Consider the following 19238-nt stretch of genomic DNA (forward strand, 5'->3'; position numbering starts at 1 on the left):
TTCTCAGTAAGTTGGGCTACAGCTCTATCCCTCCAGAGCCAATTGACTCTGTATTCAATTGAACCGGACTGACGGACCAGGCGCCAGGCGCACGCGCAAGCTAGCTTGTCTCTTCCACTCACACACTCCAGCTGACTGACCCCCGACCGGTAAGACCGAACTCTGACTAAGCTGCCCTGCCCTGGGCTGCTTCTCTCGCTGTCCATCCAGAGCCAGCCCAGCCTTGACATCACATCACCACCTCATCAACCATCTGCTTCCAACTCACTCACCCACCATCCGCGATCTATCTTGCCTTCTGTTTGCATCTTTGACTTTTCTCTGTGTGTCTCTTACCCCACAACCCTTGCTTCCCCCCCACCCTCTCACTGGTGGTCTTTCATCTGTTGCCCCTTCCTCTGCTTCTGGTACCGCGGTCCTCACTGCTCATTTGAGCTTGAAAGCTGAAGCTGAAGCTTTATCCCCCTCTCCCCTTCCAGCCAAAAGACCCCTCCCAGTTCACCAAAGATGCCGGCTGAGAGGCGCTCTCTGAGATCGAACAGCAAGTCAGATACCTCTTCATCTGCTAACGGTGAGAAGGGTCGCTCTACTTCACAGAACACCAGCTCCAACAAGGACAAACCGGCGCCCAATCGCGCCGCTGCCAACAAGGCCAAATCTACCACCGCCTCGAAAGCCGCCTCATCGAATAGCACAGCAGATTCCGGAATGGGTGAACAGCGGGACCAGCCGCGGACCAACGGCTCCGACCCGACGGAGAACGGCGTGAATGGTTCGGAAGATGTCGAGATGGGAGAGGATACGGCAGGTGGGCCTACATCCTCATTCACCGCCAGTAAGGATCGGAAAGGTGACGAGAAGATGACTGTTGTAGTGCCCCCGACCAAGGGTTCGAGGTTATCCGGCGAGAAAGCTCCGGACAATGAAGGCGACGTCGCCATGGAGGGTGCGGACACCGAGGAGTCCAAGTCAGAGGTTGACCCGAAGGTCAAGGCTGTCCAAGGTGAGTAGACTCTTAAGTCCAAGGTGGTGTGTACCTTGACAGCCACTTATGCGAAGCTTACATTCCACACCTGCTGTAGATATCAAGTCCAACTTCACGTTGCTTGAGCGAGCTGTCAGCCACTTCGACCCCAGATTCACTCTCCGCGTTTTGCGTTCGATATCGTCCATGCGCAAGCACATCACACCGGATGTGCTGGCTGAAGTCATCGTCGAGAACTACCCGTCCTCCAACCTGACTGCTTCCTTCCTGCTGGGCGCCATCGATCAAGCCGGCGCTTTTGATAGTGCTGTCGCCGGCTCCAAGATGGACATCGAATCGGAGAAGACTAAGTCGACCCCCAAGGAAACCCTGCCCGAGATCGACACTTATCTCTCCATTCTTGTTCAGATCTATCTGTACGACAAGAAGGAATTCCAGAAGGGCGCCAAGTTCTCCACAGAACTGATCGAGCAGCTGCGGGCGCTCAACCGCCGCACTCTTGATTCTCTGGCGGCCCGAGTCTACTTCTACTACTCTCTCTTCTACGAACAGATTGCGCCCCTTCCTCCGTCGCCCGCTGCATCTGTCACCTCGATCCGCCAGCCTCTGCTCAACGCGCTGCGGACGGCTGTCCTGCGCAAAGATGTGGATACCCAGGCGACCGTGATGACCCTGCTCCTGCGGAACTACCTGTCGACGTCCCACATATCGCAGGCGGACTTGCTGATCTCGCACAACCGGTTCCCCGCATCCGCCTCGAACAACCAGATTGCCCGCTACCTGTACTATTTGGGCCGTATCCGGGCCATCCAGCTGCAGTACACGGACGCCCACGGGCATTTGATCGGCGCTACCCGGAAGTCTCCGTCCAGCCACAGCGCACGCGGTTTCTACCAGGCATCCCACAAGCTGCTCGTTGTCGTCGAGCTGCTCATGGGCGATATTCCCGACCGGGCGATTTTCCGTCAGCCTGCGTTGGAGCGTGCCCTGCACCCCTACTTCCTACTGGTGCAGGCTGTGAGCGTCGGCGACATGGATGGATTCCTGAACATTGTAAATACCTACACTGCAACCTTCCGCAAGGATGGTACATACACCCTCATCCTGCGTTTGAGACAGAACGTGATCAAGACGGGTATTCGCATGATGTCACTCTCCTACTCTCGCATCTCACTTCGGGACATCTGCCTTCGCCTTGGCCTGGACAGCGAGGAGTCGGCTGAGTACATCGTGGCCAAGGCTATTCGTGATGGGGTGATCGAAGCTAGTTTGGACCATGAGCGTGGCTTCATGAAGAGCAAGGAGGTTGGCGACATCTATGCTACTCGGGAGCCGGGTGAGGTCTTCCACGAGCGTATTAGAGCATGCTTGAGTCTTCACGATGAGAGCGTTAAGGTGAGTTTGAGTCGCACGTCCTGCCAATCATACTTGTGCTGACCATCGCAATTCTAGGCCATGCGTTTCCCCATGAACCAGCACCGATTGGAGTTGAAGAGTGCACAGGAAGCACGGGAACGGGAGCGGGAGTTGGCCAAGGAGATTCAAGAGGGAGACATGGATGATGAAGATGCCGGCGGCGACTTTGATGCTATCTAAGGAATTATCTTATGGAGCGTCAATAACATGCAGCAGGTTTCTGGCTTCGTTCCCTCTATAATTCTTTGCCGATAGGCCTTCAACAATCATGTGCTCTTATCTGCAAATTCAATGTTCCGGGATGTGCTTGAGGGGAATTGGCAGGATTGAGCTTTTGCCGGCGTGATCTTCCATGTTTCTCATCTATTATTGAATCGTTTTTCCTATGTTGTTTGCGGTGTAGATGCTGTTTTCCCGCCCACTCGTCTGTTCCATTCTTTTAGTTCTTTTCCTTTATACTTCCGAGTTGGGTGTTTGGAGGTGATGATGATGCAACCGGGGAGCCTTTTCATTTTGTAATCTTCATAGCCGACTTAGACCAGCCAATTTCCTTGTGAGAAATGTGGCATTGCATTATCAAAGGAGGTCGAGCAGAGCATTGATAGGCAGGGAAGGTATGGAAGCAAGTCGTATGAATGATGAGTGACGGGCCAGGCGGAACCCCGATCCGGCCCGAGGTCTGTTCCACTGCAAGCCCAGGTCAGTGACCGCCCGGGTCTCTCTCTCGAAATCTTCGGCTTCAACTAATCTATTGATTATTCCCAACCTTTCCCTCCCCCACAGTCATTGCCGGACCTGGACCGGTTTCCAATCGTTGCTTGCTCCGTGGGTATGACTGTCTTTTAGATTCTGATTTGGTGTACACGCCTCGAACTCCCCCCCTTTTCCTTTTCATCATGAAAGCTCGCACAGTCCCAGCCGCCGGGCTAGTACTCTCGTCTCGCATTACGACGCCGTCGACAACAACGCCAATTTGCTGGCAATGCCTCCGAAATAATCTCCTCTCTCTCCAGACGCAAGTGCAAACCCGCAAATATCATCCCACCCGCCGGAAAGATGTCTCTCCGTTTGGAGCGGCCGTGTCGGCGGCCCAGACACTTTTCAAAGGCCTCCCCAAGGCGCCGCCGGGCATTTCGGTCGACCCATTGCGCATGGTCGGCAAGGAGCTCAAGTTCCTGACCAAGAACCTTCGTCAATTGCTTGGGTCTGGCCACCCGACGCTGGACAAGGTGGCTAAATACTACACGCGCAGCGAGGGCAAACACATGCGGCCGCTGCTTGTTTTGCTCATGTCACAAGCGACAGCGCTGTGCCCACGCAAACCCCAGACGGTCGACTACAACGCGACGGTCAATGATCCGATTACCTCCTCGTCCATTTTGGTCGACAACAACCCCGATCTCCCCCCTTCGCTGTCCTCCGCGACCTCCAGCAGTAACCCTGATGCGGCCTACGACTTTGCTGGCGATGAAAATATTCTCCCTACACAGCGTCGACTCGCGGAGATCACCGAGTTGATTCATACCGCATCTCTACTGCACGACGATGTCATCGATAATGCTGTGTCGCGCCGCTCCTTCACCTCGGCTAACTTGCAGTTCGGAAACAAGATGGCTGTGCTGGCGGGTGACTTCATGCTGGGTCGTGCCTCGGTGGCTCTGGCCCGGCTGCGAGACCCTGAGGTCATCGAGCTGATGTCGACCGTGATCACCAACCTAGTTGAGGGCGAGTTCATGCAGCTGAAGAACACAGCTGCGGACGAGAAGAAGCCCGTCTTCACCGACGAGACCCTCTCCTACTACCTGCAGAAGACGTACCTCAAGACCGGCAGTCTGATCAGTAAGTCCTGCCGGTCGACCGCGGTACTGGGCAATAGTGTTCCTGCGGTTGTCGAATCCGCCTACCAATACGGTCGCAACCTGGGACTGGCGTTCCAGCTGGTGGACGATATGTTGGATTACACGGTCACCGAGGCCGAGCTGGGTAAACCCGCCGGTGCGGATTTGGAATTGGGCCTGGCGACCGCCCCGCTACTGTATGCGTGGAAGCAGTTTCCTGAATTGGGCCCGCTGGTTGGCCGTAAATTCAGCCAGGCCGGTGACGTTCAGATGGTAAATAAGATATCTTCATCCCATTGAACCCATCCAGAAACATCGACTGACGTTCACAGGCTCGCGAACTTGTCCTAAAGGCTGGCGGTGTGGAACAGACCCGCGTTCTGGCCCAGGAATATATCGACAAGGCGATCGCCGCGCTTGCGGACTTCCCCGACAGCGAAGCCAAGGCTGGTCTGATCCAGATGTGCGAGAAGACTATGAACCGCCGGAAGTAGATTGAACCGACCAGCGGCATGGACGATTGGTGTGCATCAGCGTCTTTTGCAAAGCGTTCTTATTATAGAGACCAAGCTCGGGATGCCCGGCCGTTCTGTTTCGCTTTCAGCCTTCCTTTTCTCCTTCTGTTCATATATCTAGACACTTTCCTTTTCTTTTTTGCAAGCCGACACATCCCATGTACTACTACCTCTTCATCATTGATATCTGACGGTCAGGAGCTTGCTTTTGGGGATCATCTGGCAACTCTTTCCTCTCTATGGCTTGGTTGGATATATAGCACATGGATAAACTGGACTGAGCTTGGGTAGATCGCACTCGGTCAGTCGGTCAGTCGGTCAGATTGGGCTCCTTGGATGGATTCAGGCGGGCCGGAAGGCAGGGATGGATTTATGGAAGCATTTGTGTGTATTGTACCTCTATGCACTTCGAAGATGTAAAATTTAGCTTGAATTTTGGGTCATGGAAACGGAGCCGCGGGGCGTGGCGAGTCGATGGATAGCTGCATGGGCTCCAGCTGCGGGGCTCATGCCAGGTACAGTCTCTTGCATTTCAACCCGGGGCTTACTGTAGTAACTGTAACCCTGGCTCGCTGATCTTTCGGCCATGCGAAGGGTTCTAGAAGCCACATCCGCCGCATAGCTAGGGAATCCATCTCTGTTGACAGCGAAGAAGAGAAGAACAATACAGCCGCCTGTGATAACGAACTTAATCGCTGAGTGACCAGTATGCCTCAATACATCGCTCCCAGCTTCGGCGGTCTCTATCATATGTGTATCCGTCGATTAGCACAACGCATTCCCATTTGACTTTTTGAGGGGACTATGGTGGTATGGCTCGTCAGCTCTCCGTGGTCGACTATCAAACAGCGACACATGAAGGTATAGTCGGTGTGGTAAATTACAGAGAAAAAGAAAAGAAGAAAGCCAAGAATGTAGTGAAATACGACGATCCCCAGATGTTCAAGATGATCGTAGCCTTGTAGTATTGTAGTGTTAATGACATGTTGTTGTCGAAGTTGCTGCTTGGATCCATCGGACAGACAATATCTACACAGTAGGTAGAATATAAGAATAGAATGGGCGGCCGGGGGATCAACAACTACTCGAATCAGGCTACTCTCAATCAGGATTAGCCAGAGGGTGCAGGCCATTTCTATCTCCTCGTACTGTTCGAAGTACGGAGTACGGAGTACTTACTAAGTACCGAAGTACTTCAGTACAACAGAACTATCCACGATAGACCGGGACAGTACATTCAATGCTCAGTCATCGAAAAGGCGGTGACCCAACGCCAGCCAAAACCCCAGGAACAAGCCAGGCTTGAAGTTGAAGTTGCCGTTGCCAGCCTCATCACGGGATCCAGCGGTTGGCAGGGCTGGGGGCGGGGCAACGTTCTTCCAAGTTCCAACCACTTACCACTTACCACCAGCTGGAACTTTCCCCACCCAACCTTGAACCGCCGGGTTCCGTCATCGAATCGACGTCAATCATCCATGCCCATGCCCCATGCCCATGCTCATGCCTGAGGCTAGCCACCACACAAGCACTGAGCAAGAGCCGTGACGGAAAGCGCGGAGAAAACGGACCTCAGGGCAAGGCTGGTTTCTGAAGCACTGTACTTCGTACTGTACCTAGGTACTTACTTCTTACAGTGCAGTGCAAGTGCAGTGACGAGCTGGAACTTGGAACCACATAACTCTTCCTCCCTTCGGCTCCTCTTTCTCCTCTCCGTCCTCTCCCCCCTCCCAAAGTGAACACCACCCCAACCGACTGAAAGAGGTGATACACCTGTCCTCTCTTCCTTTCCTTCGCCTCATCTCTCCTCTCCTCTCCCCACCACCCCACCTCCACCCCTTATCTCCCTCGTTTTCTGTTCTTCGGAGCTGGTCTCACTCCAGGGGCTGGTCCAATATTCTCCGTCTCTGCTGCTGCCACTTGGTCCCTTTGGTGTCACTGCACCCCATGATGATGGAGCTTACATTGCCGGTCCTCTAATCCATTCAGCTCCCCAATGAGTTCATTCGGCAGCCTTCTCTTCGTTTATGTCCTTGGTGGACTCACGTTTATCCCTCTGGTCCTATCGCTATTCCTCCTCTATGCCTATCTGACTGCAACATCCCCGCCCTCTCACCTAACCCGCCAACCCGCACACGACTCCCTGCAACGCGATAACGATGATCAATACAGCCTAAAGTCCGGGACCGATGAGCTGGCGGAGAAGTTCCATCGTACGCATGACTCGGACGTGGCCGCCGGATATTTCGCCGTTTGTCGTGAATATGTTCCCGGGGGTGTCAATGGGAAACCTCCGGAACGAACCACCCCGGCGGGTGAGGTGATCGCCGCGGAGAGCCCCAGCGTCTACCAAGCCATGTATAGAAGTTTATTCGATCGCAAGCAGACGCCGACTATCGAACCGACTAAAAATGTTACCAAGAACGGAAAGCGGGCGCGCAATGTATTCTACATTGTGCTTCGGTAGGTCATGCCGCGTGTCGCTCCCTTTTGGTCGCAGTTCTGCGAGGATTGATCCTGACCATCTGTCTATGCTAGGCATGGGCACTTGATGCTCTACGATAATGCGAACCAAGTGGAAGTCCGATACGTCATTTCCCTTGCCCACCACGACGTGAGCATTCATGGCGGAGAGGGAGAAATTCCGGAAGGAGAGCTATGGCTGAAAAGGAACGCTATCTGCCTCTCGCGGCGTTTGGAGTCATTGGGAGACCTCGGAGGCCCCACGCCACCGTTCTTTTTATTCTCGGAGAACCTGTCGGAGAAGGAGGACTTCTACTTCGCCATGCTCCAGAACCAGTCCAGGCTGTGGAACTCCGCGGATAGCCCTCCGAAGCATCAGGCCTTCGATACCAAGCACATTGTGACGCTTGTGCAGCGACTTCATTCCTCCGAGGAACAGCTGCAAACCCGCTGGATCAACGCCGTCCTAGGTAGGTTGTTTCTTGCGATGTACAAGACGCCGGAGATGGAGGATTTCATCAGGAAGAAGATCACCAAGAAGATATCTCGCGTCAACAAGCCGAATTTTATCAGCAAGATCGGTCTACAAACGATAGACATGGGGGAAGGGGCCCCCTTCATTATCAACCCAAGGCTCAAGGATCTGACTGTCGATGGCACCTGTTGCGTGGAGACGGACGTGCAGTATACCGGCAATTTCCGGGTTCAGATCTCGGCTACCGTCCGTATCGATCTGGGTCCTCGCTTCAAGGCCCGGGAAGTCGATATTGTCCTAGCGGTTGTCCTGAAGAAACTCGAGGGGCATTTGCTCATTAAGTTCAAACCGCCTCCGAGTAATCGGATCTGGATATCATTTGAAACCATGCCCAACATGGAGATGAATATTGAGCCGATCGTGAGCTCCAAGCAGATTACCCTTGGTATCATCCTACGTGCCATTGAAAGCCGAATCCGTGAAGTGGTCGCGGAGAGCTGTGTTCTGCCATTCTGGGATGATATACCATTCCTGGACACTCAACCCCAGCGTTTCCGTGGCGGAATCTGGCAGAGAGATATTCCGAAACCTGATGAGAAAGCGGATATCCCGGATGAATCTGATGCGCAGCCTCCGATGCCTGGGGGTGTCCCAGATCAGTCCGTGGAAATATTGAAGATGAAGGACGAACGCACGATGAGTGCGCCTGCGCTCGGAGAGTCAGGTACCGCGACCTTGAAGGCCCGCAAGGCCTCGAAGGCCTCTATTTGGGACTCCGAAAAGAGTGGCACAAGCGCCCTGTCTTCTGCTGTCGAGAAACTGGGTACCTCGCCTCCAAGAGTCATCCGTTCCCAGACCTTCTCCCACGCCGCGGACCCCGTGGTGACGGCCGATCATGTAGGGTTCGACCGAGTCTCATCCGAATCCAAGGGAGAGGAAAAGATCAACGCAACCAGCACGATGAACGAGGTTTCCACCCGTTCCCCGCCTAGCTCACCAGAAAGGACACCTGGCACTTCACCTCCCATCGATAGTCACTTGGTCCCAACAAGTGCTTCTCAGAGCCGCGAGCCTTCCATTATCGAGTCGGTTGACAGCTCTCGAGAGTCTTATGGTGATTTGCCCACACGACCCCCTTCGATTCATCACGGCAGTGAGTCGTCGATGAACGTAGACAACATGACGAATGCTTCAACCACATCCTTGAGCAGCAATAAATCGCGACGGCGGAGCACGATGGAGACATTGACTCGATCTCTTACATCCGCAACAAACTCCGATGTCAAGTCACAAGCCTCTCTGACCTTCAACACGGCAACGTCCGTGGCCAAGAAATGGGGATGGAACGTGTTTGGCAAGGGGGATTCCAGCTCCGGTCAGGATGTCGCCCGTCCTGCTGGTACACCGGAGCAGCCGATTGGGCGTGGCCATCCCCTCCCACCCCCAGGCACACCGCTGCCGCGACCTGACAAGGTCAGCTACAGACGAACTGGAAGTTCGACGGTTGTCCCCAAACGCAAGCCGGTTAGCCACGCACCGCTTCCCGAGCATAAGCCGGAGAAAGAGAATCACCGACCGGTTCCAAAACCTCCTTTGCCGCCCCGAAGAAAGCCTGTGTATTATCCCGATGACAGCAGTAGCCGTCCTAACGAACTATTGGTGGTTGAAGCGCCATATGATTCAGGTCCCAACAGCCCGGTTGTTGACATGACCCCGGAAGGAACATTGGCAACAACACCGAAGGAAGCTGACGCATCACGACAATCACTGTCGGATGAAACTCAGAATCATGGTAGTCTCGTGGAAGCGAACGCAGATCAGGCAGCATCCGAGCCAAAACCAACGCCGGTAGCCTCCGTGGTCAACCCCGACTCTGGAAAACACGGAATGGAATGGCTGTCAGCCACAGACGGAATCATTCCTTGAGAGAATGAACTGATCGTTGCATGCCATTGTGTCTTCTATGGTGTCTGTATTGTTGATGGCCATACATCGCAGAGCGCTGTGCGTTCCCCATGGACGTCTCGCGTAGAGCCATCATGATGATAGGAAAGGCTGGATTGGGCTGGCTACTCAAGCAGCTTCAGGTGGCAGCAGACTACCACTATATCAGACTTAACTTATATCACTTGCTGCATTTCTTTTCTCGGCTGGTTCTTGAGCGCGCAAGGTGCACGGCAACAGGAGGCGTTGTGGATTGTTTGGCTGTAATTCGAATACGATTAGTTCTACTGAGGTAGTGTGGGACTGGTGAAATATAGAAGGTGAAGTAGATCTCCAGGTTTTCAAATTTGCTAGTCTTTTCAATGGCTCTTGAATGAAAGTATTGTGGCTGCCTTGAGCATTCTTACGTAGTCGGTATACTTTTGGAGTATCAGTGATCAGTATTCATGCCCAGTTGACGCGGCGGTAGCGCCAAGGATAGGCCGCAGCCGTCAATCACCTTTCGCTCCCCTCCGTCTTCCCCCCCCCCAGAACGTCATTTCCTCACCCAACCCACCCACTGCACTCACTCACTCACTCACTCACTCACTCACTCCTCTCACTCCCCTATCGCTCTCGGTTTATCTGTCTATCTGTCCCCTCTTTTTCCAATTCCTTCCTTACATTCTTTTCCCTTCAGTGCCGGTCGACTGTCACATTCTCCTATCTTTTGAATCCTTCCCATCGGCCTCCCCCTTTTCCTCCGTTGAGCGCACCTTTGATTCCATTCCACTGATTGATTAAGTTGCGCACTCGGGCCCACCGGCTCCCGCCGCACTTCCCCGTCCCCTGATCCCCTGATTCTCTCCCACCCAAGAGCAAGAGCAAGAGCTCTGCACCCGTCAAGATGAGTCGGTATGCGTCATCTATACTCTACCAGAAATGCGCAGACTGACTGACATGATGTGTCTAGCACGGAGGCTGATTTGGCCATCAACATTCGCAAAGCTACCAGCATCGGTAAGTCGAGTGTAGCTCAATCCAACGATGGCTTCTAGCTTCTCGTGACTGATCAGATTTCCAACCGCAGAGGAAACCGCCCCGAAACGTACGCATTGATCTCATCAGCACCACCCTCTCGACCTCCGAAGCACCGCTCCGCACTGCATTCGCGTCTGACCGTCCGTCGCTAATGCTCGCCCAGGGAAACATGTTCGGAGCTGCATCGTCTATACATGGGACCATAAATCCTCTGCGGCCTTCTGGGCTGGAATGAAGGTGTATGTTGTCGCCCTCACTTTTCACAATGCTCATTTGCGATGATGGGGACGGCTAATCATCCCGCTTCTGCGTCACAGCCAGCCGGTCCTCGCCGACGAGGTGCAAACCTTCAAAGCGCTTATCACGATCCACAAGGTGCTGCAAGAGGGCCACCCGATAGTGATCCGTGAAGCGCAACAACATGCCAACTGGATTGACAGCCTCATGCGAGGTGTTGGGGGTGAGGGTCTTCGAGGTGGGTGGTCATCTGAAATGAAGATACAAGTTACACGCCGTTAGAGCTCAGTACTGATGACCCATCGTGATGTGCTAGGATACGGTCCCCTGATCCGGGAGTATGTCTACTTCCTCGAGTCGAAGCTTGCCTTCCACCGGAACCACCCCGAGTTCAATGGTGCGGAAACCGGTCGTCTGGCTTTTGGATACACACTAATCCTTCGCAGGCCTCTTCGAGTACGAGGAGTACATCAGTCTGAAGACGATCAATGATCCTAATGAGGGGTATGCGAATCCCGACACTAGCATCGAACTTGGCTGACACTATGATAGCTACGAGACTATTAGCGACCTCATGACTCTTCAGGACCAGATCGATGCCTTCCAGAAACTCATTTTCTCGCATTTCCAGTCGGGCACAAACAATGAATGCCGGATCTCTGCGTTGGTCCCGCTGGTGCAGGAGAGCTACGGCATTTACAAGTTCATCACCAGCATGCTAAGGGCTATGCACACCAGTAGGCCCTACCTCCCCTATGACTGCTCCATGGAGACTAACGAGTGCCCTTTTAGCGACTGGTGACCACGAAGCCTTGGAGCCTCTCCGTGGCCGATATGACGCCCAACACTACCGCCTTGTGCGGTTCTACTACGAATGCTCCAATCTGCGGTACCTCACCAGTTTAATTACTGTTCCCAAGCTGCCGCAGGATCCCCCCAATCTCCTGTCAGAAGACGATGATCGTCCCGCTCTTCCGAGAAGACCGGCCAAAGAGCCCGAGCCCGAACCCACCCCACCCCCCAAGCCGGTGGCTGCAGATCCAGAACCCATCAACGACTTCTGGACCACCGAAGCGAAGCGCCAGCAGGAGGAATATGAGGCGGAGCAGCGCCGCTTGCAACAACAGTGGGAGGATCAACAGCGCCAACAACTCTTGGCGCAGCAGCAGGCGCAGCAGGATTTCGAGGAACAACAACGCCTCCAGGCGGAGCAACAGCGTCTGGCTCATGAGCAACTGTTGCGCGATCAATACCAGACTCAAACACAAGGTCGACTGGCTGAGCTTGAGCAAGAGAACTTGAATGCCAGGGCTCAATATGAGCGCGATCAGTTGATGCTGCAACAGTACGATCGTAGAGTCAAGGACTTGGAGGAACAAATGAACCAGTTAACCGCGAACTTGAACCTGCAAAACGCTTCCAAGGATGATCAAATCCGATCCCTGCAGGAGCAAGTGAACACCTGGCGGTCGAAGTATGAGGCTCTAGCTAAGCTTTACTCGCAACTGCGCCAAGAGCATCTGGATCTGCTGCAGACCACGAAGAGCCTCAAGCTCAAGGCCGCGTCAGCCCAGGAGGCGATCGAGCGGCGTGAGAAGCTCGAACGTGAGCTCAAGACCAAGAACTTGGAGCTGGCCGACATGATTCGCGAGAGAGATCGCGCACTGCATGACCGAGATCGTTTGACGGGCAACAACAAGGAGGAGTTAGAGAAACTCAAGCGGGAGCTCCGAATGGCCCTTGATCGCGCAGAGAACGCCGAGCGCTCGAAGGGTACTGAGATCTCCACATTGTTGTCGAAATACAACCGTGAGATGGCCGATCTGGAGGAGTCTCTCAGGGTAAGTGCTGTTGCATCAGGGCGTATTTGAAGCTGGCCACGAAGTAACCGCATGCAGAAAAAAACCCGTGCTCTGGAGGAGTACTCTTCCAGAAACTCGGAACGCGATGGCGACCACGAGCTCGCTCTTCGCGAAAAGGACGAGGAAATCGAGGTGTACAAGTCCGGAATGGAGCAGGCTCTGATGGAACTCGAAGAGTTGAAACTGGTACGTCTACCCTGCGCAAACAAAAGAAAGTGTTGTGGCTAACCCGCTGCTTTTCACAGAGCCAAGGCGATGTCGACACAGCTCTTGATACTCAAATTGATCAAGTCTTGCACGGCACAGTGGCCAAGATCAACGACATCATCGATTCCGTTCTGCAGACTGGTGTTCAGCGGGTGGATGATGCTTTGTACGAAGTGGACTCTACTATGCAGGCTGGTAACCAGAACGCCTCGCCTCCCTATGTGCTTTCCCAGATCGAGAAGGCGTCTGCGTCGGCAACCGAGTTCTCCACTGCCTTCAACAACTTCATCGCCGATGGACCCAACAGCACGCACGCGGAGATCATCCGTACAGTGTCGATCTTTTCCGGCTCCATTGCCGATGTCCTCAGCAACACGAAGGGACTGACTCGCCTCGCTAAGGACGACAAGAACGCCGATCAGCTGCTGAACGCCGCCCGCAAGTCTGCACAGGCCACAGTACGGTTCTTCCGGGGCCTGCAGTCGTTCCGACTGGAGGGACTGGAGGCTCTGCAGAAGACCGACGTGGTGATCAACAACAACCTGGAGGTGCAAAGAGACTTGCAGGCTCTGTCGAAGTTGGTCGACGTGTTCGCGCCCAAGAGCGCGAGAATCACGACGAATGGAGACCTCGGCGACCTTGTCGACCAGGAGCTTCTGAAGGCGGCGGATGCCATCGATGCTGCGGCGCAGCGCCTGGCGAAGCTCAAAAAGAAGCCTCGTGATGGCTACACCACGTATGAGCTTCGCATCAACGACGTTATCCTGGAAGCTGCTATTGCCGTGACCAGCGCCATCGCTGAGTTGATCAAGGCGGCGACCGAGTCGCAGCAGGAGATCGTCCGCGAGGGCCGTGGTAGCTCGTCGCGCACCGCCTTCTACAAGAAGAACAACCGCTGGACGGAGGGGTTGATCTCGGCAGCCAAGGCCGTCGCCAACTCGACCAACACTCTGATCGAGACGGCCGATGGGGTGATCTCCGGCCGCAACTCGCCCGAGCAGCTGATCGTGGCCAGTAACGACGTGGCTGCTAGCACGGCTCAGCTGGTGGCGGCCAGTCGTGTCAAAGCTAGCTTCATGAGCAAGACCCAAGACCGCCTGGAGAGCGCTAGCAAGGCCGTTGGCGCCGCGTGCCGGGCCTTGGTGCGGCAGGTGCAGAGCATCATTAAGGAGAAGAACCAGGAGGACAACGAAGCGGTCGACTACAGCAAGCTCGGCTCTCACGAGTTCAAGGTGCGGGAGATGGAGCAACAGGTAAACCCTTCATCTAGACTTGTTTCTGGAGTCAAGAAAGCTGACTCGTTTTGGTATTGCAGGTCGAAATTCTGCAGCTGGAGAACAGTCTTGCTCGCGCCCGCCAACGCCTGGGAGAGATGCGCAAGATCTCCTACCAGGAAGAGTAATTGCGCGGGGATGATCGATGTGACTGAGAAGTGGGTGGTTTTTTGTGTGCGGTTGTCGCATGTTGCGATGGTTGTCAGCGTCGTTGTACCTACTATTTCGTCGGTTCCAATGGCCGACCCAGGGCCCTTCTCTTGATTCTCTTTACTTTCTTGTCATCAGCCTTCCTTCCCAGTTCCCTTTCCCATTGGCAGTCGTGCATGGCATTGGTTTTGCACTGTTGTTATTTATTCTACCTGCAGCCAATACACCTCCCCCGGTCGCTTCTAGTTCGTTGGATATACCACGAGTCAGCCCTTGCGCTCTTCCTTTTTACTAGATTAGTCGATAGCAATCTTGTCCAGGTCTGAGCCGCGTTGTAAATTGTACCAAGGCATGACCAGTTGCGTGCTGCCTGAACACATACTATGTCCACTCGAGACACTTGGTCTAAGGATGTCAGAAGTGTACTCTGACACCAGTTACATTTAGCTGTGCTCACCGCAATGCAGCAGCAGCAGCAGCAGCAGCAGCAGGAGCAGCAGTGTCGCAACAACACTGAAAGTTCCCGAAGCCACGCTGAATTTGCATCCTCAGGGTCTTAATGGAACGAGCACATCTGGCTGGGACCCAAGACCCCACTATACAGTAGGCGAGTGGGGCAGTAGGGGTAGATCTTGTGCGGGGAGGGGGGAGGGGGGAGGATGCGATGGGTCCGAGTGGAGAAGGGGGTTGTTCAGTTGTTCGCTAAGCGCGAACTGTACTGTACTACTCCGTACCTCTTGTACAGTGCGACAAGCGGTAAATGTAATAGAATTCACGTTCAGGGGGGATGCTCCGACTGATGCTAAGAACATGAGGTGTCGCAGGAAGAACAGGAGGAAAGAAGGAATAGGAAGAAGGATGACCGCCCCAATAAAGAAGGCACACCCACACCCACACCCACGCCCTCGCCCTCGCACTTGATTTTTGATGGGAAGGGATCTCACCTCGATACTCCGTCCGACATTCTACATCCTAAGCCTACGATGGGGAGAGGAATTCATTTGCAAGCAGTTCGGTCTTGAATTGAGGATCTGAGTTCAGACGAAACAAACACCCCCCAAAAGAAATACCTACCTCACCCCCACTGGACGGGGGACCTTCTTCGCATATGCACCGGTCCGCGGCATGAAAGTCAATACGTCCAACACCGCAACCGCTTCCGTCCAATGCCGTATCCCGCCGACGACCTCGACTCCGCCGCCAGCAACAGCGGCAGCCGCTCCGTCCTCCACGCCTCGAACCGCGCCCTCGTCTCGCCGAGGAGCCCGCCCCCTAGCCTTGGCTCCTGCTGCGCCGAGACCAGCTTCAACCACCCGGCGTCCGTGTCGCGCGTGATGCCCGCCCCGCCGAGGAACCAGTTGCGGAGGGCCTGGCCCACCGGATGGCCGACCTGCAGCACGCGGCGGCTGAGCAGGCCGTCCTGGACGGCCTGGACGGCGGCCGGCTTGCGGAGGGTCTCGTGGAGGGCGAGGATCTCCGGCAGCAGGCGCGGCAGCAGGCGGGGCTCTGGGTTATGGTGGGCGAGGAGGCCGAGAAGCGTGCTGAGCACGGCGGCGTCTTCGAGGGTGGCGGCTAGGTCTTGGGCTTGGTAGGACGGGATGATGCGGCTGGCGGGGCCGAGGAGGATGAGGCGGGCATTGGTCCAGGTGGGGAGGGTGCGAAGGGTGTGCTGGGTGGTTTGGGAGAAGAAGGTTGCGTGCGCGAGGATGGTTTGGAGTCTAAGATGGTTTTTGTCTGTTAGTTACGGGTGGGGTTAGGTGGAATTTGGGAGAGTGAAGGGGGCTTCACCGGATGTCCCAGCCTTGATGCAGTGCTTGCATCTGGGAGAGACCGTCTGCTGCTGCTGCTACTACTGCTGCTGCTGCTGGAGGAGCGCTGTGGGTGTGGTAGGTGACAAGCATATACTCTTCTCCCTGCCGGACGGGGAAGAAGACGGTATGCTGCGCGGAGCCTAGCCAGGTGGTGATCTTGGTCTTGGAGCAGAGCTCGTCGAGGTGGCCGGCGTTGAGGGCTTTCAGCGCCGATCGGGAGATGGTGGCTTGGTAGGCGATGTCGTTGGCTGGGCTGGGCGGGCATGGCTGGTTCAAGACTGTGTCGCGAGTTTTGGAGTAGATCCCTATTTGACGGCGTCGCCATCTTCAGCATTGCACGAGTTCTCTTCGTAAGTAACAGGGAGAAACAAACCATCGGCTCCAACCACCACATCTCCCTGAATCCGAGCTCCATCCTTCAGAACCACCTCGGCGCTGCCGCAATGAATCTCCTCCACGACGGCATGATGCCGGATGTCTATCTCTAATTGTCGCGCTTTGTCGAGTAGGACGTCGAGAAAGTCCGCCCGGGTGATATGACTTCCATGCATGATTAGCTTGAGCTTGAGTTGGCTGTCTCAGAAGACTACATACAGCCACGGTCTCCCGTAAGCCTGGCGCACCGGTTCCCCCCACGGCATCGACCGAATCAACGCGCCATCATGAAAGCGTCTGAGATCCAGATACTCTGTCCTAGTCCCCTTGCGAGCCACAGCCTCGAGAAGACCCAGTTGGTGCAGGATTCGGGCTCCGTTGGGAGGGATCTGGATACCGGCATTGACCTGCAGGCGAGCGCGGAAATTCAGCAAACAAGCCCTTGCTGCCACGCCCTCGTCCTCCTTCCACCTTACCTCGATCTCTGCCTCTTGTTCGAGAACAAGTACGTCTAATTGCTCCCGCTGGCAAGCGATCGCACAGATGAGGCCGTCGACTTCGGCGCCGATGATGATCACCTTCATGATGGTGGGGAGGTGGCACAACGGGGGAGGGTGGGTGGTGGTTGTGGTGGTGTCAAAGCAGAAGAACAAAGAGAGCGGCCATCCTCGATTGATAACGAAGCAGCGGTCTTACCCCGCATGACCCAACGGAGGTACGAATACGTGGACAAAGCAATTCGAGACGAGGACCGAGGGGGGAGGGGGGAGGGGGGAGGGGGTGTATGCACCGTGCATTGTGAGGTCATACAGAGGGGGAACAAACATGCAACGACAAAACCTGTCAGGCGCCTTTATCACGCGAAGGGAAGAAGCAAGGGGGTGTGGGAAGCAGATGCACAGATGCGATGTGTGTGTAACTGCACCCAACATGACACACAAGGTCGAACTCTTGACCCTTGAGACACTCGACACTCGACACTCGACCACAACCACAGATGGGTTGGCTGTGTTCCCGGCCTGCAGCAGCGCATCATTATAACCATCGCTTCTCGTCAGCGCCCAGTGGTTTCGGCATGATCTCCCATCCAACCTCCACGCCCTGGATGGACCCTGCATGTCGCACCGAGGTCATCTTGCCGAACCCCGTCATATGCGTCTCCATGTACTCCGACGGCACATCCTCCGGACGGAGATAATCGGGCGCGTCAAATCCACTGCGGCCCTCGTATTGTCCCAACGAACGCAGGTACTTCATCGCCCCGGCCAGAGAGACATCCACCTGCCACGATCCGCCCTCCGTCGCCTGCTTGTACAGCGCCGCCATAACGCCGGCTGCCAGGAAGAAGCCCCCCGCATAATCCAGCGCCTGACACGGCAGCGGACGGGCAGCCTCCCCAGCCCCGAAGTGCTCGGCCTCGGACACATTCAGCCCGGAGCACGTCTGGACCAGAGAGTCGAACCCACGACGGCCAGCCCACGGCCCTTCCGGCCCATACGCCGACAGATTCGCGCAGATGATCCCGCGACCCGAACATCGTCGCGCGATCGCTTCCGGGGACAGCCCGCGCGCCGCCAGACTCCCCGGTCGGTAGCCCTGGATGAACACGTCCGCCTCATCCAGGAGCCCGAACAGCTCCGCCTCATCCCGCCCATCCCGCAAGTCCAGATGTATCGTCCTCTTCCCCCGGCCCAGCTCGCGATCCAGTGCCGGCAAGTCTGGGAGATGGGGGCTGGTCACCCACAGGACATCGGCGCCGTGGGCGGCGAGCGTCCTCCCGGCCAAGGGCGCCGCGATCACGCGCGACATCTCCAGCACCCGCAGCCCGCGCAGGCACTTATCGGCGCCGGGGCCCAGGCGGTCCGGCAGCCCCGCCCCCGCTGGCGGCGCGCCGTCGCCGATCTTGCGCAGACGGATGGGTGTATCCGCGATGGCACGGGCCTGCGGAAGCACATCCCACTGCGCGAAGCTCCGCAGCGCCGCGAGGGCGAGTCCGGCCTCCAGGCCCGTCTGCTCCAGGTCCACGCACCGCCACGCGGCCGCCTTCGCCGCGACGGCCGCGCGGTCCGTCTCGTCCGGCGCGCAGCCGAGGAGCGCCGTGGCTCCGTCCCGGTGGTTTGGGAACCCGTCATGCACGCGCACGTAGCCGTCGGATGTCCGATGCAGACCTCCCACCGGGCTGCTTGGGGGGAATTGGATCGGCTTGCCGTTGGTCGTGTAGAGGCGCCAGGAGTTGAACTCCACACAGGCGTGGCGGAACGGAACGGTCACGGTCGGGGGTGGTGGTGGTGGTGGTGGGAGGGCGAGGGGGTTGTGGTTGTGGTTTCGCAGGCTGTGGATCTGCGCGGCGAGCAAGGTGGCCAGTGCGATGGACGTCTGTGCCAGATGGCCCACCTTGAAGGAGGATGGGAGACCGGGTGTCTCGGGGTCGCTGATGTCGAGCGACTGCAGACTGGCTTCGGGGAGGCCGAGGTCGCGCCAGAGGTGTGCGACGGAGTCTCGCGAGGTGAAAGCGCTTCTGTCGGGTCCCGATGCTGTCATTCTTGCTTATGCGCGTGGACTCTGATGGATTTTGGATTGGATTTGCGTGACGCTCAAGGGTGGGGTTTTAGAGGGATTAAGTATGACTCGATCTCGGCGATGGCTCGGGGCAAAGTCCGATCACACGG

The 19238-nt window shown here is 56.0% G+C and overlaps 6 protein-coding genes across 6 annotated transcripts; 3 read left to right on the top strand and 3 right to left on the bottom strand.

Annotated features, from left to right (window-relative positions):
* Positions 1–507: 507 nt before the first annotated feature.
* On the top strand, positions 508–4733 carry BO86DRAFT_417990 (proteasome regulatory particle lid subunit RPN3; the record flags this gene model as incomplete). The annotated part of the gene is made up of 6 exons (XM_025675059.1): positions 508–1003; positions 1083–2380; positions 2438–2511; positions 3011–3015; positions 3248–4512; positions 4572–4733. 6 exons carry the CDS (start codon positions 508–510, stop codon positions 4731–4733), a joined length of 3300 nt encoding a protein of 1099 aa, XP_025528941.1.
* A 378-nt stretch (positions 4734–5111) lies between these two features.
* Positions 5112–5658, bottom strand: BO86DRAFT_59779 (uncharacterized protein). Its single transcript, XM_025677494.1, has one exon. It carries the CDS (start codon positions 5502–5504, stop codon positions 5178–5180), a length of 327 nt encoding a protein of 108 aa, XP_025528942.1. The 5' UTR covers positions 5505–5658; the 3' UTR covers positions 5112–5177.
* A 634-nt stretch (positions 5659–6292) lies between these two features.
* Positions 6293–9963, top strand: BO86DRAFT_388258 (uncharacterized protein). Its single transcript, XM_025671807.1, has 2 exons — positions 6293–7214; positions 7290–9963. Exons 1-2 carry the CDS (start codon positions 6748–6750, stop codon positions 9613–9615), a joined length of 2793 nt encoding a protein of 930 aa, XP_025528943.1. The 5' UTR covers positions 6293–6747; the 3' UTR covers positions 9616–9963.
* Positions 9964–10186: 223 nt separating this feature from the next.
* BO86DRAFT_388259 (putative cytoskeleton assembly control protein Sla2) lies at positions 10187–14709 on the top strand. Its single transcript, XM_025671808.1, has 12 exons — positions 10187–10527; positions 10586–10632; positions 10703–10720; positions 10817–10892; positions 10971–11128; positions 11207–11287; positions 11337–11394; positions 11443–11627; positions 11683–12731; positions 12789–12938; positions 12998–14212; positions 14275–14709. Exons 1-12 carry the CDS (start codon positions 10520–10522, stop codon positions 14359–14361), a joined length of 3132 nt encoding a protein of 1043 aa, XP_025528944.1. The 5' UTR covers positions 10187–10519; the 3' UTR covers positions 14362–14709.
* A 684-nt stretch (positions 14710–15393) lies between these two features.
* Positions 15394–17333, bottom strand: BO86DRAFT_388261 (FAD/NAD(P)-binding domain-containing protein). The gene is made up of 4 exons (XM_025671809.1): positions 16789–17333; positions 16568–16734; positions 16172–16499; positions 15394–16101 (listed from the first exon to the last, which is right to left on the bottom strand). Exons 1-4 carry the CDS (start codon positions 17151–17153, stop codon positions 15516–15518), a joined length of 1446 nt encoding a protein of 481 aa, XP_025528945.1. The 5' UTR covers positions 17154–17333; the 3' UTR covers positions 15394–15515.
* On the bottom strand, positions 17329–18417 carry BO86DRAFT_388264 (CAIB/BAIF family enzyme). The gene has a single exon (XM_025671810.1). The coding sequence runs from the start codon at positions 18376–18378 to the stop codon at positions 17605–17607; it is 774 nt and encodes a 257-aa protein (XP_025528946.1). The 5' UTR covers positions 18379–18417; the 3' UTR covers positions 17329–17604.
* Between the last annotated feature and the right edge of the window lie 821 nt (positions 18418–19238).

The sequence above is a fragment of the Aspergillus japonicus genome, assembly GCF_003184785.1.
Source record: "Aspergillus japonicus CBS 114.51 unplaced genomic scaffold BO86scaffold_16, whole genome shotgun sequence".
Lineage (NCBI taxonomy): Eukaryota > Fungi > Ascomycota > Eurotiomycetes > Eurotiales > Aspergillaceae > Aspergillus > Aspergillus japonicus.

Coding starts and splice junctions, on each gene's coding strand:
- BO86DRAFT_388261 (XM_025671809.1), bottom strand. CDS start 17,153: ATGAAGGTGATCATCATCGGCGCCGAAGTCGACGGCCTCATCTGTGCG. Junction 16,735..16,788: donor GCTTACGGGAGACCGTGGCT/GTATGTAGTCTT, acceptor CATGCATGGAAG/TCATATCACCCGGGCGGACT. Junction 16,500..16,567: donor TGTGGTGGTTGGAGCCGATG/GTTTGTTTCTCC, acceptor GCCGTCAAATAG/GGATCTACTCCAAAACTCGC.
- BO86DRAFT_388264 (XM_025671810.1), bottom strand. CDS start 18,378: ATGTCGCGCGTGATCGCGGCGCCCTTGGCCGGGAGGACGCTCGCCGCC.
- BO86DRAFT_388259 (XM_025671808.1), top strand. Junction 10,893..10,970: donor TTCTGGGCTGGAATGAAGGT/GTATGTTGTCGC, acceptor TCTGCGTCACAG/CCAGCCGGTCCTCGCCGACG. Junction 11,129..11,206: donor TGGGGGTGAGGGTCTTCGAG/GTGGGTGGTCAT, acceptor GTGATGTGCTAG/GATACGGTCCCCTGATCCGG.
- BO86DRAFT_59779 (XM_025677494.1), bottom strand. CDS start 5,504: ATGATAGAGACCGCCGAAGCTGGGAGCGATGTATTGAGGCATACTGGT.
- BO86DRAFT_388258 (XM_025671807.1), top strand. CDS start 6,748: ATGAGTTCATTCGGCAGCCTTCTCTTCGTTTATGTCCTTGGTGGACTC. Junction 7,215..7,289: donor GTATTCTACATTGTGCTTCG/GTAGGTCATGCC, acceptor TGTCTATGCTAG/GCATGGGCACTTGATGCTCT.